A 17,603-nucleotide genomic window follows, 5' to 3' on the forward strand; every position below is an offset into this window, starting at 1 on the left:
ATTGTTTCCTCGGGTCAAGCAACAGGAGCTCTTCACTCACTCACTGACTCATTCACACACACACACACACTACTTTCAGATTCTTTTCTGAACCTGAAACTATATCTTGTTTTGCCTGTTCAGCTTTGAACAGATCACACTGCTTTGTCATGAGTCATAGATGTGGGAAAAGAGAGAAAAATATACACTGGCAGTCAAAAGAAATTGCAGCTAAGGAATATGCTTGAGTTAATTGAGGAGTGTTAGTGACTTCTATTTCGCAAAATGACCTATATCTTTATAAGTCTGATGAGGCATTAAGGAGTAATTCTACAATTAAGCAATATTAAGGAATAAAATGACAGTCTTCCAGTAACTTCATGAAGTCTTCGCTGGTTGCCTGGCAACTTTACGGTGACTGTGAGACTCAAGGGAGTCACTGCTCTGAGCTAAGAAATAGTCTTACACATAATCCGGTGTAAAACCACACATTGACGTTTTCACTACTCATACTGATTTAAGAAATGTGATAAAATGTGTTTATTAGTGAGCTTTAGAGGTGCTAGTTGATTTTCAGTTTTTGTCACTTTTGGACAGATCTAGGCTAGTGGTTTCCCCCCGTTCCCGGTATTTATGCTAAGCTAAGCTAACCGGCAGCTGGCTTTAGTCTCATATTCAGTGTGCTGACATGAGAGTGGTATTGATCTTCTCATATAACTCAACAAGAAAGGGAATAAGCGTTTTTACCAAAAAAAATCAAACAATCCCTTTAACATACTAATACGTTTGTCAGTTCATCTTCAGAGTTCTTCAGTTTCTTTTGATAGTATAGCTCTGTTGTTAGCTGACATTTGGCATCCATGAGGACTGCCGGGTGTCTACAAAGTTGCACTAAAACCCCAAAAACCTTTAATTGAAGCAGCAATTGATTAGCAAACTCTGATTCTAATGAAAGTCTTAATTAGTCCTTTATTAAAAAGCTGACAGACTGAGAGGGTCAACAGGATCAAACATGTAGATTATGCAAGTAACATTTGAAAAACATGGTTCAGGTGAAAAGTTTTCCAGATCAAGGTCATTTTCAAATAAAATAAAAATGATGTCACTTCAACCAAGACTTTATTTATATTTTCCTCCTTTTAGGGCTCCGTGAATTTATAATCACATTGCTTCAGCATCAACTTGCTAAAATAGTTTTTAGTAAATTAGCGTTAACAATAGACAATATAACGTTGAAAATAGGAACTGACGTGGCTTTAAGTAAGCCACTGAACTCCAGCTTAATGTATGTGTGACTTCTCCTGGTTCCTTTCTCTGCCACGTTGCTTATAAACCAGCTCTGTGTGACATGCGGCCCTTTGAGGTTGAAGCACTCCTCTGCGCTGTAGTCTGCATGTGTGATGTGTTTAGGTCATGTTACAACAAATACTGTACTCAGTAAGCAGCCCAGGGGGTTTTGTGCTGTTTGTCGGCGTTGAATAGCTGAGCTGAGTGCTCTCATGTGCCACTTCAAAAACAACAGCATGCCACCGCCCTGTTGGCTCAGCGCCTGGCAGAGCCACATCCAAACAGCTGGAGCTGATGTGTAAACAGTAGTCTGCGGATGTGTGGTAGGGGTGAATGTGTCTGACACATGACAGTGATTGACATGTTTTGTTATCCGTTTATAACAAATTTTGTTGCTTGCAACTGAATTAAAAATGATGTTGGGTTTTTTTGTGCATTATTTGTGCTGTTTTGTGGGTGAAACTTTTCTGTATCCTCAAATGTCACCAACCATATTGAATGTCTAACAGTCAAATATCTGGTGAATGATCACAAATTTAATCAGAAATGTTTTGGATCCAATATTTGGAAAGTATGCTACTTCTTTTAAAAACAAATATTGACACAGAACAGCTGTATGAAGGGCATCATATCCTTTTTAGCCATGCTAACAGCTGTAAGGATGGTGATGTTGGTCTGTTAGACAGTCCACCACTTTGGTCCATAATTAAATATCTCAACATTTGTGCAGTTTGTCCAACACTTTGGTTTATGACCAAATACCTGCAGAACTAAGCACAACTTAGCAAATGTTAGCATGCATTAAGATGGTAAACATGGTAAATGCTATACCTACTAAACATTAACATTAGCACTGTCATTCCGAGCATGTTAGCATGCTGAAGGTAGCATTTAGCTCAAAGCTCCTGCCTAAAAAAAACCACTCTCACAGAGCTGCAAGTGTGGCTGCAGACTTGTAGTCTTGTTTAGAAATGTGGGGTGATGATATCTCTTTAGAGAATGTAAATGGGGCATAATTCATCCTAGATATGTGGGCTTGATTTTCTCTTGATGTGGTTTAAAAAAAACAAACACAACGGCAAACTCTACTATCTCAGGTGCTTTACACTAAAATCTGTTTAACCCTCTCATTTTGCCACTTGTGCCCCAAGTCTCATAGGGGGCTTATCAACCCAGCTCACCTATTGCATCAGTTGATATTTTTTGGTTTAAATTTGATTTGTCTGATGTGAGGAGGTCTGCATGTAGTGACTCAGAGGCTTTCAGCTTTCCCCTTTTAATAACATGATTGATATCTCTGCGGCCGAGACATGAGCTTATCCAGCTCCATCTATAAACCTGCCACATCTATGAACAGTGTCTGGCTGTTCTTAATTTATCTGTGTGTGTGTGTGTATGAAAGAGGGTGCGTGTGTGTGTTTGGCATATAAAAAGCTGAGTCATGATGTGGCAGCAGGTGTGTTTTTAGCGCTCACCTTCACGTTTTTTACACGCCCCTCCTCTTTCTTTCCTTGTAGCGGTCCCTTCTTCATGCCCCCACCACGCACCCACAACCCCCCACACCCCACCCCACCTCCCACCCCACCCCTCTGTCACGTCTCTCGGTGAGTGTCGTCATAGCAACAGTCCCCTGTGCTCCATCTCTCGCTCCACTGCTGTCCCAGTGGCATTAGCTATTATCAGCTGCCTAGTCTGGCGTGAAGTGTATTAAGTGGAATCATCTAGGCCTAACCTCGTGGTAGATTAGGTGGACTTTAGACACGCTGTGAGACTTTGGTTGCGGCTTGTTTATGAGTTTCTCTCTGGCTGGTGACTGACTGGGAGTATGTTTTTGTTTGGGAAGCCACGCTGGTGTATTTTTCTCTTTTTAGCCCCTCCTCTCTGACTCACTCTGAGTGCCGTTATGATCTCTCTCAGTAAAATCTTATTCAAACCACGGATCAAAATATCCTCTTAACCCTGGTGGAGTTTTTTCGCTTAAGCGGAAAGCAAAATCAAAAAGCAATTTACAATTGAGTGTGGGGAAGTACTAATGGAACTAATGGAAAAACTGTGGATAAAAGTAAATAGATTTCAAAAAATGTCACCACCACATCTTCCTCTCTCTTTACATTTGCATGTTTCTCCTTTTTATTGTCAGACGTGTATGTGTGTAGTGGGACAACTAAAATTTATTTGCATTATCTTTATCTTATTTTCCAATTTTTTAAAATCCTTTAGCCTATAAAATGCCAGAAAATAATGAAACATGTCCATCACCACTTCCCAGAGTCCAAGTTGACATCCTTAAATTGCTTGTTTTGTTCAACCAACAGTCTGAAACCCGGAGATGTTCAATTTATCATGTAAAACAGAGAGAAGAGAGAATGTTGCTCGATAAACCAACTCAGTGATTAATTAATTACCAAAATTGTGGCAGATTAATTTTCTGTTGATCCCTAAATAATTAATAGACTTCATTGTTTCAGCTCCGTTCAGTAATGCCAGTTCACCTAACACTTCCTCACCTGAAATAATTGACGTCGGAGGAAATTATTATACTTTTGTAAAATATAATATAAGCAAAAATTAGTGTGGCACTACATTGATAACAGGTTGACAACTGATCTGATTCAACTCTGCAGGTGATTGGTTGACTGATTGATGAGCTTGTATGTTTGCTTCATAAAATATACAGAGCAGCACGTTGCAATGTTAGAGACAAACAGCCCAATCAGCGGTGGGATACGCTTACTGCCTCCGCTAAACAATATCCTGGGGAAAACCCTGAACTGTAATTGAAGGATTGAACTGCTAGAAAAGTGGATCTTTGTTCACTGAAAGGCTACCATACATTATTAATACCCAGAGATTGATTTTTGACTTGTAACTATCAGAGAGTGAAAGATCTTGATTTGATTCCCAGTACCTGTCAATGCTGACCTTTTGTTTCTGTGTGTGTGTGTGTGTGTTTTCCAGCTCACGTGGAGAACGAGGAGCAGTACACACAGGCCCTGGAGAAATTTGGAGAAAACTGCGTATACAGAGATGATCCTGACTTGGGCTCAGCTTTCCTCAAGTTCTCCGTCTTCACCAAGGAGCTCACTGCACTCTTCAAAAACCTGGTGAGTTCACGCTGTATATATATATATATGTGTGTGTGTGTGTGTGTGTGTGTAAGTATGTGTGTGTGAGTGTGGGTCGGAGGAGTGGATGCAGTTTGGGAGGGTAAAATCCTCTGGGACAAAGAAAGATTTCCATCCCGTCCCTAATTGTCTGTATCCCCTTGAGTCACTGTGTGTGTTCTCTAATATACACACACACACACACACACACACACACACACACACACACACACATACACACACACCAAGTGCAGCTGGAACTTAAAGCCCTCAGGAGGTAGCTCTAGTTTTCCATTGAGACGGCCAAAGAGCCACTGCAACACCAAATACAGTATCTTCTGGATCTAAATCAGCCCGATCCCCCTCTGCTAAAGCCAGATTTTGTATGGAGTCCAAAGCTTTATTAAAAAAATTTGACACCATCATGTGAGGTCTGTCGCTCCCCCTGGACTCTCACTGAGACCAGGAGCTTGAGATTTGGTATTAGCATTACCTCAACAACTTATATTAAAGAAATATGAGCTGCTGCCTGGCCTAGATGTCAAGATGTAATCTCTAAAAACTTTAGCAAGCTCTGGCTTGCTAGATTACATATGCAACGTTACACACAGTGGCCGGCCTTCACAGTAACTTATAAACAGGAGAAGTATTGTTCACATAATGGATAATTTTGTACTTTTGTACCTATTAAATTCCATAGATATCTTTGCTCTCAGTAGATTAAAAGTTGATGGAAATGGTGGTGACGGTGCAAACATTTAGGGCCTTTTCACACCTGGAAGTCTGAGTCAAGGTTCATGTTTTTGGTATATTGTGTACATTTGATCCGTATAGTTTTGGTGTCAAATTGCAATTATGCGAATGCACTTAAGAACTTTACATGACATACCTACTTCCTGTCGTCATCACGTACGCGGGCTACTTGTCATTAATTGGTTTGACGTAGGTGTGTTCTCAATTCGGTTGGCAGCCCTCTATCACTGTTTGAAATAATGGAGAAAAATGATTGCCACTTTAATAATATTATTATGGCATTACTTCATCTTAAGGTGGCATTGCTCTCTCATCCTCTTATATCCTCTCTCTTTCATCCTCTCCCATAATACTTGGAAAGTTTTTTCCAGTTTAGTTTTTATAATATTGTTGGTCATTTTTACCTGGTTTATCTCCTTTTCCCTTTAAGACACTGCATGCACACACACACACACACACACACACACACAAAAACAACCCCCCAGACACTGAAAGGATTACATCTCAAAGGTGTCAGGCGCCCCTGACTTTCAGTCTCCAGCAGGTTTAAATCCTCTAACGTAACCTTTCAACACTGATGTGTCTCTCTTCTCAACCTTTTCCAGTTCCAAAACATGAACAACATCATCACCTTTCCCCTGGACAGCTTGCTGAAAGGAGACCTGAAAGGAGTCAAAGGGGTAAGGCAACAAAAACAGCATGATCTTTTGTCACTTTATAGCTAAACAGAAGTGTTGCATGTGTAGATGAACAGCGCTGAGTGTTGTGCTGAATCATCAGTGACTTTACAGAACAGCAAGAAAAAGAGTGGACCATATCCTAATTTAACTGATGCAAGCGCTGAATCATCCATGTGTCATTAGTAGATCATTTATTCACTAATATTACAGCAGACCCCATGGTGCATGCAGTAAAAGACGAGAGTTATATTCTGTAGTTAAATAATAATCAGCAATTTTCTGATCATTCTGGTAGAGCATTTTATTATATGAGGGATCTGGTTTAATTAACACAAAAACCCAACCAATGATAAAGACAAAACCAAGCCTTGTTTCCTGGCAGGGATTAAGCCTTGTCCCACACTAAGGATATAATTCATTTGAAATATTTATTGAAAAACAGGCTCATCTAGGACGAGGCTTTATCTTTTCTGGGAACCGCTACGAGTCTAAAAGCCTCAGAAGGAGTAACAAGAGGCCAAACATCTTCTGACACCCAGCTGGTTTAAAGTGGTTTGAAGTAACCAGTTGCCATTGTTGAAGCCCTGCTGTCGCTCTGACAAGGTTAATGACACACTGCTTTGATCTACCTGAAGCCAGTTTCCTTTGTTTCCTTTAAAAAGCCAAAGTGGGGTTAATTAGAAACTAGATAGTTGACATAGTAGTTGTTCCAAGAATATTCCTGGCTTCATTTGAGTTCATTTAAGAATCCGGAAAATAAAAACCACAAACTTCACCTCTCACTTACCAGTGAGTGTTAGCGTGACGCCTGCAATAACTCAGCATGATGGAAGCTCTGCAGAACTGTCAGTATGAAGGTTATAATCATTCAACGTAATGTATGCTCAAGTGTGAGCGTGGAGCCTGCGATCACTCAACAGAATGCATTTGTGTTTGTATGGAGCATAATGGAAAACAATCTGTCACTGACTTTTACATGATTTTGTACTCTATGATCTAATCAATTGATTATTAAGTTCACCAACAAGTCAGACTCCCCAAAACCTGTTGCCTTTCTTTAAACTATACCCAAAGCTGAATTAGCTTTGAAAGACTTTATGGGTGATGTTTGACATTTTTTTATGCTAGTGTCAACACAATATCCAGTTTTGGTATTGAATGCTTAGTTAAATACACATTTTTCTACAAAACCCTTTTTTATCTTTTAAAAAAAGGAGCCAAAGTCTCTAATGTTAAATTTTGTCTGAACATAATCAGGCATACAACAACTTTTTACAAAATAAAACAATCTAAAACTTGCAATTTTTAATGTAAATCAGTAAGTATCTGATCAGAGAATTAGTTAACAATATTAAAATCTGCGGCTACTTTTTAATACTCTGTGTTACGGGCACTTTTTGGTCAGTGCCAAAAACAGTTTTGTGCCCTACCCTCCATGTAGCGATACAACCTATTAGCTAGTCAGCCATGTGCGTCCACCAGCCGGACTGAACCCAGACAGTTACTCGTTAACAGTCTCTGCAGCTCTGTAATGCAATCAGAGCTCGTTACTGTCCACGGCGGCCTGTGACCTTTCACTCTCCAGGCTCATGATTGGCTGTGGTCGCCACCAAGGTATGATGCGATTAAGCCAGCTCTGTAATGAGGGTGGTAACCATAGAAACGCCAGTCGTCCCCATTACCCTGAGCAACTTGGCTTTGTCTAGACCTCTGAACTGTTTGTCCCCTCTCGTCCTTTCTCTTCTCTTGCTCTTTTGTACGTCTCTTAAGTGCAATGTTTTCTTTTCAGCCTCCATCTGCTTTTCTCTTTCATGATTTCCTTCTTGTCTTCTTGTCTCTCTCTTAACTCCACTTCAATCTCTCTCCCCCTCTTTCCTTCCCCCCTTGTCTCTGTCACTCTGTCCCCATGTCGCCCACCCCCCTCACTCTCCAGCTCGGCAGTGGCAGCCAGTCACATCTGTAATGCTTACCCACTTATTACTCATTAGCCCTCGGATGATTCTCATTACCCCAATGACATGGGGCAAATGAGCTGCCGGTTATTTCTTACCTCTAGACACACACACACACACATTTACACACACACAGAAATATCATCGCCGTTGTAATACAAGCAAACCCCAGAAATGAAGCCCTCAGTGTCAAGAAAAGAAAACTTGGAGTAGCTGGAAAAATAAGTGAAATGATGGATTAGTTCTTGTCTTTGTTGGCGGCTTTACCCTCAATCCAACCTGTTGCTCACCTCCACAGCCCAAGGCCTTTCCCTCATCCCTCCCCTCCCCTTCATCATCATCTTCTTCCTCTGTCATTATCCTGCTCCTTCACTCCTGTTCTCTCCCAGGGGAAGTACCTGGGAGCACAGGGGGAAGCAGGAAGAAATCCAGACCCGCATGACAGGCTGTTTAGACTGCAGGGGGAGTGAGATGATGTAATGGGTTGATATGGATGCCCTAAAAGAGGAAGAGGAAAACCGTTTTCAGGGGTGTGAAAAGTAACATCTCACTGAAAATGTGTAGCTGGTGCATGTATGAAATAACCCTACAAAATGTAAATCCTAATTTTCATTCATTGTGGATTAAAAAAATGCAGTCTTGTATCTTAAAATGCTCCACAATTAATGCATCTGTGTGTCTGCTTTAATAGTCACCAGTCTTTTCATCTGATTTAACTGAGGACTTAATGGCTTTCTGGTAGCCGTCGTTCCCCCAAAGCTTGTTAATATTCTGCCAGTGCTGTCTTTGGCAACGAGTGCGTTGAACTAAACCCCGAGGGAGGCAGCCGCTAATGGCTCTGTGATTAGAGGGCTACTACCTAGCAACCTGTCACCGCTGTTACTCAGCTAAAAACCATCAATTTTCCACCTCATCTACATCCATGGCCATTTCACCACACAGGGCAAATGGGATTTCATGTGTAAAAAAAATCAATGACCTTGTCGTTTTTAGGTTACTGCCTTTTAATTTCCATACTTCCTGTATAGTTTATGAATAGAAGGATACAGGAAGGCAATGCATTTGGGACATTAGAGTAAAATGCCTTTCTCTTAACTGAAATAGTACAACGCAGTCACTGCACTACTAGCAAAAATGGCTGAGGATGGGTCAGTAGTTTTATTGCTAAAGATAAACACTCACACACACACACACACACTCCCAGTCAGTGGAAAATGGAAAGTGATGAGTCCACAAGACCGTTCTGCTAACAGCGGATTTTTAGAGTGGAAGCCAGCAATGATATCACGCCTGCAGCCGACCCTCTCATCCTCTGCTCATTGACCAGCGAGCACCTCCTGTGTTTCTAACCCACCATGAGTCGTATCAGCTTATCACTATTCAATCACAGTGTCTGGATGGATGCTGTAGAATCGACTGTGTTTGCGTAAGGAAGGGGAGTGGCGAGGGGGGGGGGTCTGTGGTCTAATGCCTTCGGACTGAGCCATATGAGTCCAGCTGCGCCTCGCCTCATTGTGGTTCAGTGGGTCGTGAACACCCGAACCGCCCACTCATGCTTCCTGTTAGAGATTTTTAGATAAGAGCAGATCCCTGTCCACTGATCACAGGTTTTTCTCATTAGTTTGCATATTTCATACTCTGTTATCACCTAGAATATCAGCAGCATCAGTAGTTTGAACAGTAATTGAACCAAAGATTAACAAACAGCCTTAGGAGAAGATTAAATTATTAAAAGCATATTTTCTCACTTACTCTTACAGATAGTTTTGGTTTAATTTGTCCAAGTGCTGAGATATATGTCTCTGAGTTTTTTGACACACCAAATACAATGGACTTTCTACAAAAGAAATATTCTCTGTGTACTGTTGATTACTCAGAGTAAAGCAGAGATCAGACTACATCAGTCCAATCCGGCAGATCTGTGGGCGTCAGGGAACAGAAACAAGTATCTGGTGCGTCTTTTGCTTGTTTTATCCGGTGCAGTAGCAGAATACTGATGCAGCGTTTGAGACACCTCACAACATCCCATTGCCTTCTCCTGCTGGTTTGACAACTTTTACGGCTTGTTCTGTGACTTTGACCCCTACAGTAGAAGCACAGAGCGCTCTTCTCAGTTGTGAATTTGGTGAAGCAAAAGAGGAAGTTGTTGGCGGTGGAACAGTGAAGTCAGTCCTTGGCAAGAATTTAGCAATTGAGATCACAATGACTCATTGAAAAAATGATGGGCTTACCATTTTTAGAGAAAACTTGATGCTTTTTGAATGGGAGTTTTTTCGAGCCAGCATCTAGCCGTTGTAGGTGAAATTGCACTTTAAGGTACTTCCACATTGGCTTTAGCCTCAAGCTGTTGTAGTTGTTGCTTGAACTGGATAAGGTCCAAAGTGGAGTCTACTATCTACAGTATGTCATGGCAAGAATTTATGCCTCTATGTTTGCCTTATTAACACAATGACCATCTGGAAAAACAAAAATGTTGTGTGGTCTGATCCCAGAATAACAGGGACATTTTTTCTGGAAACAGATTTTCGTTGTTGAATCTTTCAAAGTTTTCAAAGCTGTGAGAACCAAAAAAAACTATTCACCTCCAATGCACTGGGATGGAATCAGAGGGATATCTTGAAAACTGGGCAAATAAAACCAAAGCTATCTTCATGACCAGGTACCACTAGAATTAAAGAGGGAACACATTTTCTTCTAATTTTAGTAAACTGACCCTTTAAGTACACTCAAACCTGCACCGGTTATACTTAACCACACTTCGTTGCTGCTGACCTGGTTGCACGACGGTGGGAAAAGGTTTGAGGAATGTGTAAGAGGAGCTGCTATTCTCGGACATTCGTGGTAGTAGGTAGTAGGAGGTGATAAGTTTGCCAATGGGGGCCGTTGCCAAGGGCATGACATTCCTCCTCTGTCCTTTTAGAATCAGCCAGAAAGGGAACCAGGGCGCTAAGAGCTCACTTCTCTCTGAGGGAGTATTTTGCCCTGTGTCTTAGCCTATTCTGCTCTGCCCTTCCCTGCCCAGCGATGCCTGTGTCTGGTATTTTTAGCCATTGTTACAATTTTTTTTCTCCTCTCTCTGGTTCTGACATTTCCTTCCGCTTAGCCTCTCTTTTCTTTCTGGCTCTCTTTTGACCTGTAGTACGCTCTTTGCCGTCTCTGTCAGCCGCTTCGTCCTCTCTCTCTCTCTCTCTCTCTCTCTCTCTCTGGCTGTTTTCCTCACAAGCCTGTTTTTTCACTTTGGTTTTCAGCTTTTCTTTGTATTTTTATGGTCTTTTATACGCTCTTCCCTCTGGTTTCTGCCCTCGAGCTGGTTGAGTGAATGGCTGAGTGCTCCTTGACTTGGCCCAGTGAACCAGACCCTGATCCTGTTGGCTGACAGGTTGAGTCTGCCACTCCTCTGCTGCTGAAGTGGAGGTCAACAGCAGGATCAAAATCCTCTCTGCTGCTCTAACAATGGCACTATAGCCATAAGCTGCCCATCCAGCCGAACAAAATTATGTTTGCTTTTCACATTTTTGTACAGAAATGGACAGTAAGCCAGATAGTAGTGCTGCCCTAGGTGTTTAATGCTTAAATGTTAGGATTGGTTTAGTTTTCTTTGGATAAAAACCTCACATCAGCGTTGTGATTCAGCAGGTTCTTACTACATTTTTTGGTGTTAAATTATAAAGGGTTCATTATTGTTACATGCTGTAGAGCAGATTTGTTGCACCCCTGTTCCGGTAACAGGCAACAATTAATTCTGTTGAATTGTCTTTTTTAGGGAATGACACAGTCAATTGCACCCAGTAACGTCTGCTTTTGTTTGTCCTAATCACTGTTTAATCAGCACCGCAGCAGTAGGGATGTTGTTTAATCAAGCGTTTTGTCCATGCAGCTGTTAAAAGCTCACCAATGACAATGAGAAATCAGCATTGCCTGTCGTCGATGTGACCAGAGGAATCATGTTGCGAAAGCCAAAAGCAATCGCGCAGTGCCTCCTGCCTTCCCAAAAACCCTCCACCGTAACCCCACCCGGTTCCCTGCTGAGACAGCTGTGGGCTGCTCTGCATCTGTGAGGAGGATGATTCATGTTACTGATTCACATAGTGAAGAACTGCACACCTGCAACTTTGCTCATTAGTGAGTGAGAAAGGAAAGTACCTTTCTGAGCATGTGATGATCAGTGAACTGACACTGGTCAGGATGGTGAATATCTTTGTGTTTCGTGGTGCTGTGATGATGTGTGTTTGCATTACTGTGTGTGTGCAGTCTCTTGCTTTATATCCATTGTTAATTAGTATTTAACCACAGTTTTTCTTTTTTTGTTAATTTGGTGTATTTCAGTGCAATATTTGTAGTCCTATAGGGCTGCACATTTTTTGATCAATCATTTGGTCCATAAGATGTGAAAATATGGTGAAAAAAATTAGCAAATTATCACATCTGTGAGGCTAGAACTAGTGATGTTTGCCATTTTTTGCCATTGAAAGTTCATTCTTGACCAAAACTGTAATTTTAGCACCATATTCCTGCCTGTTGTTTATAATTTAAACTTTCTTCTTTGTGTTGTTTTTTCACAGGATCTGAAAAAGCCTTTTGACAAAGCCTGGAAGGACTACGAAACAAAAGTGTAAGACACTTAAAATATCTAATCAACAGCTGTTGTATGTATACATAAATCTCCTTAATAAAACCAGACGTTTGGTGGTTTTTCACTTCATTAGCTAAAAAATTGTGCAACACCCTAAACCCAGTGTGTAAAACCTTGTGATTATATAGTCATAATTAGATTGATTTATCATCTCAGGGTTTCAAACTAGTCTTATTTTCCTGATTAAAGCCACATGTGTGATGCAGTATGTTAAATTGAAATGTGCAGTTTGTGTCTTGTCTCTGTCTGACTTGTGACTGTCTTGACTAACCACTCTCCCCCTGTGATTATCTGTCAACGCATCCTTAATAATGTGAATAACCGACCCTCACTGTCACCTTTTCCACCTCTGCACTGAGAAACCATTTCCACTGACACACCATTGTGATTGTGCATGCAAAGAACACATGATTTTTTTTTATAGCACTTTCATATATTTTACAAGCTGCAAAGGACATTCTTTACTGAAAGGGTAATACATCTTCTCTCCAAACATTTCAATTAGACAGTACGGATTTTGTACTGACATCAAGAGTTCAACTGGATGCTATATGACTGTCCGCCTCCGCCCCACTCTATTCTTATGATTTGACTCTATTGATGGCCTCAGTCCACCGTCAATAGAGTCCTGTTTTCTGCCTGATTGGAAAAATCACCCAAACATGCCAACATGTCCTGCTGCTCTCCTTTCTCAGTGGTCCTCTGTTTTTGAGTGATCAAATCTCTGATCTCTCTGCTGTTTATTCTCACAATAACAGACTATTTTCACATTTACAGACAGAGAGAGATTAAATTATTTGGTCTTTCTGCTGCCTGAAACTGGTTTGCCAGCTCCCTCTGTTCAACCTGAGTTTGAGTCCTGTTTTCAGTCTCCAGGTTGGGGATCGTCTCACTTTGAATGCTGTTTATTCAGGAATGTGTGTTTAATCTTTAATTTAATGACTAAAATCAGTCAATTTTCCTTCAATTTGAATGCAGAATGCATGTAGAAAACCCCCAATCCAGTATCTTTACCATTATCTTCATTTGTGTATCACTTCCTGGATTGATGGGACTGAAAGTTAATGGATTCTCTACCCCATCATCAGTCGAACTGTCAGCTTGGCTGGCGGCCAGCCTGGCTAACATGTGTCTCTCTATTAGTCGCAGCACTGATGATGCTGTAATGCTGTCAGAGCTGAAGATTCATGTGCTGACAGAGGACAACATTGTCCTCCTAATTACGTAAAATTTGGCATGTTCACACTGACAAAACGGTGAGTTTATGACCGAAACTAAAGCTGTCAGAACTCACTACTTGTGTCTCTTTGTTTCTGGTTTTCCAACCATGTCTAAGACAATATGCACTGTATATACAGTAAAATAACATTAACACAGCCTTTGAGAACATGCCAAATTTAGTTTAGTTTTTATCATAAAAAACAGTTGATACAGACCACTTTTCTTGAAAAACACTAGATTTTAATTGAGCTAACTGTAAGAAGTGAGTAATTTAAAGGTATGTGACATCATGAATCACAATTTAAAGGGAGTAACAGTGCAGTGGAGGAGAAATGTTCAGAAAAGTTTGCAATTTCCTGTCATAACATAACAAAAGCTGGCTCATGCACTCACAGTGCTTTGATATCCCTTTCTTAATGTTGAGTTTTGCAGTGGCCTTTTTTGTTTATTTGTAGTTGTCTAAAAATGTACCAAGATATCTTAGAACAGAGCTGAATATCAGGGAGTGAAGTTCATCTTAGATGCACATGAACCAAGCCGAACAGCTCTGAAGCTCTCAAACTTCATCCGCACTGCGGCAAATCATCACAGACACCGACACACTGTTCCCGTCTTTCTGAGAGAGAACAAACTGTTGCATCCTTTTTGAAGGGAATATGCTGTCAGAAAAAAAACAGCATATGGAAAAGAATGCCCTCTTGCATGGAATGGTGCCTCCCCTCCTTTTGTGTGGTGTGTTTTCCCGATTGCCTGTGGACGATACTGTATGCAGAATTTATGGTCTTTGTGTAAAATCAGCACTGAATACTAACTATTAGGCAACATAGTGTGTGAAGGGTTTCACCAGAACCAGCGCCGGCATGCTACACCAATCAAAATCTCTGTAATACATTTGCTTGTTCCCCCCTTGATCCTAACCCTGACTTTTAATGCCCGAAACCTATACCTAACCTTAATCATTCCCAACATAGTAATACCCACACATAACCAAATACACCTGATACACATCACACAGTCTGACTGCTTAGTTAAGCCATTCTCACCGTCTGACATCTGCTGTCTAATAACTTCTGTTTTATGTAGCCGTCTCAGTTGTCATTTTCACAACGGAAAACAACAACACTTTTTAAAAAAAAATCTGCCTCAGAGTGTCAGTGATGTTAAAGTAAACTCACTATCCACACATCCAGGGAACACAAACTATTTTTTTCCCTTATAATGCTACATTGTGAACAACAAATCCGTGTTGAAATCATATAAATAAACAAACTAAACTTCGCTGTCAAACAACCCTTTTCTTAATGTCTGCGCATAAACGGAAAGCAGCAAACTGATTAGGGTGAATTTGAGTAATGTGGGACAATTTCAGCAATTGGCACTTCAGCAATATATTTTGATATGAAGCCAGCACATTATATCTGCACCCAATACCATTCTGAAATCCCCATGATATTTTCTAATCATATCAGAAAAGAGAATGCAGACATCACACTCAGAGAAGAAATGGCAAATATAAAAGTGTTCCTTGTGCCAAATTGTCCCAGATTATGTGCCTTTCCTAATATGGGACAGTTCAGGCTGAAATCTGGGACACTCACTGGGAGGCTGAAAAGCCTAATTCATACAATGAAAACTTATCTGGTCAGTAACACTCGATACCGAAGTGCATGACCACATTTGGTCATTTCAGTAATTATAATGTTTTTGCTGTTACAGATAGTATAGTAATGTATTATGTATTAATATTAGTAATAATCTAAGTTAAAATTGAGCATTACAAGATTTAAGATCCCTGAATAACTATTGGTATTGCACATTTAACATGCTTAAATGCATATTTCACCAATTTAACAACAAGCTCAGGTGTCCTACATTACACTGATTCACCCTAGTTACTATGGTAATAGCCAAAAAAACTCATCAAATACCATCACACACACACGATAGACGGTGAATTAACTGTGTTATGAGTCGGTGTTGAATTTGGCGTGTATCTGATCCACCAACCACACATTTTAGTGAGAAATCTTAATTTTGGAAACGGTTCGGGGGAAGGAGAAGTTACCTCACCTGTTAACTGATCTAAAAAAAGCCACTTGGCTGAACCGAGAAACGTCTTGGTTTTAAAGTAAAAAGTATTCTTGACTGCTGAAATGAACCTTCACAAACACACTGATACCACTGCTACATCATGAGGCCAAAAAGTTCAGCTATCAGTATTATATTGGTGGAACCAAGAGCTTCCCCAGCAATATCACTCTGTTATTTGCCAGGCAGCAGTAGGGCTGATTTTACACAGTACCACAGTTTTTGTGTGTTTGTGGTGCCGTCATGGAGATGAGGTGTGCTCTTTGACCCCTGTGATGTCACTTCCTGGCAGCACCAAGATAGAGAAGGAGAAGAAGGAGCACGCGAGGCAGCATGGGATGATCAGGACTGAAATTAGCGGAGCGGAAATTGCTGAAGAGATGGAGAAGGAGAGGAGATTCTTCCAGCTGCAGATGTGTGAGGTCAGTTTGACTAATGACTGTAATTTATTTCAAAAAATCTACAAAACGAGTGATAAAAAATACAGTTTCATTCTGATATCTGATACAGATTAGATCCTGAAAATGTCATTCATTGAGGCAACAGTCAAATATTTCAGAATGGGTGTATGTTATTTTTTTAATATGAAACTAAAAAACATTTTAGTATGTTTAGTATGTATCTATGTATGTATGTAGTTCGTGTGGTCTGTGCCTTTTTTGAAGATTCACTTTAATGAAGCTTTACTTGAAAGATGAAGATTTTGACTTTGAAGTGAATGAGATGAAAGGCATGTATATGTTTGAGATAAATAACGAGAGCTGCCTTTCCCTCTGACTGAACCGGGCCTCACTGCGTCTAACCGGATCTGTTTTCAACATGTTTACAGTATCTCCTCAAAGTCAATGAGATCAAAATCAAGAAGGGAGTGGACCTGCTGCAGAACCTCATCAAGTACTTCCATGCACAGTGCAAGTAAGACATTTTTTATTAAAGTGCTTTGGTTCAGAGTAAACCTGAACAACAAAGTGACATTTGGGAGATAAAACATCACCTTCGTCTTCTTCAGTTTCTTTCAGGACGGTTTGAAAGCTGTGGACAACCTGAAGCCTTCCATAGAAAAACTGGCCACAGATCTGCACACGGTGAGAACGACGGCAAACCTTTCTTTACCTCACTTGACTCTGACACTTCTCTGATTTACATCAAATATGTTCCTCCGTTTTTTGCATTTCTCGATCTTTCATTCACAACAGATAAAGCAGGTGCAGGATGAGGAGAGGAAGCAGCTGACTCAGTTACGGGACGTCCTCAAGTCAGCACTACAGGTGGAGCAGAAGGAGGTAACACACAAACACAAATGTACGCACACACACACACACACAGAGTGCCGAAGGTCCTCTATGAACACGTCAGTCACATTTTAATATCCTTTATATCCATAAACCTCCACTAATATCAGATTATATTTGATATGAAGCAATTCTGAACCTCACAACTCTTCAACCTTCAACTCAAAGCTCACCGGGAGCACACACATGAACACACACACACACACACACTCATATAACACTGTTGTTACTAATGTAGGACTCACTCAGGGTCGAGGTCCACGGCACTGTGCTTCAACTGAAAATAAATCTGTATTTAATAGGCTGAGAACAAAACAACACCTGAATGAATTGACCTGAATTTAAACTGAGCCTGGCCCTGTGCTGAGTGAATTATATGAATATGCTGCAAACTACAGCAGCTCCTGGTCTCACCTGAAGATTGTTTTCTTTTCTCCTCCGCTGCCTCCGTCTTTTGTGAAACAAGTCTAGGAGAGTAAGTGGATTCCTTGAAAAAAAAAAAAAACTTTTCTGTGGTTGTTTGCATCCAGTTTTCATTGTGGTGTTATTTCAGTTGTAGTGCTTCATGCTAGATCATTAGTTTGTTTTCTGTTTTGTTTTTTATGGCGGCAGAT

The 17,603-nt window shown here is 40.7% G+C and overlaps 1 protein-coding gene across 3 annotated transcripts in view; it reads left to right on the forward strand.

Moving 5' to 3' along the window:
• The window catches only part of asap2a (ArfGAP with SH3 domain, ankyrin repeat and PH domain 2a), a 61,922-nt gene that overhangs the window by 27,279 nt on the left and 17,040 nt on the right, over positions 1–17,603 (forward strand). For all 3 annotated transcript variants that reach the window (XM_042389444.1, XM_042389445.1, XM_042389443.1), the window contains exons 3-9: positions 4,225–4,370; positions 5,729–5,803; positions 12,318–12,367; positions 15,990–16,119; positions 16,527–16,612; positions 16,707–16,782; positions 16,894–16,980. In XM_042389444.1, coding sequence (XP_042245378.1) covers positions 4,225–4,370; positions 5,729–5,803; positions 12,318–12,367; positions 15,990–16,119; positions 16,527–16,612; positions 16,707–16,782; positions 16,894–16,980 — 650 coding nt within the window. The remainder of the gene's footprint in view (positions 1–4,224; positions 4,371–5,728; positions 5,804–12,317; positions 12,368–15,989; positions 16,120–16,526; positions 16,613–16,706; positions 16,783–16,893; positions 16,981–17,603) is intronic.

This window comes from Thunnus maccoyii, chromosome 16, assembly GCF_910596095.1.
Source record: "Thunnus maccoyii chromosome 16, fThuMac1.1, whole genome shotgun sequence".
NCBI classification, from domain to species: domain Eukaryota; kingdom Metazoa; phylum Chordata; class Actinopteri; order Scombriformes; family Scombridae; genus Thunnus; species Thunnus maccoyii.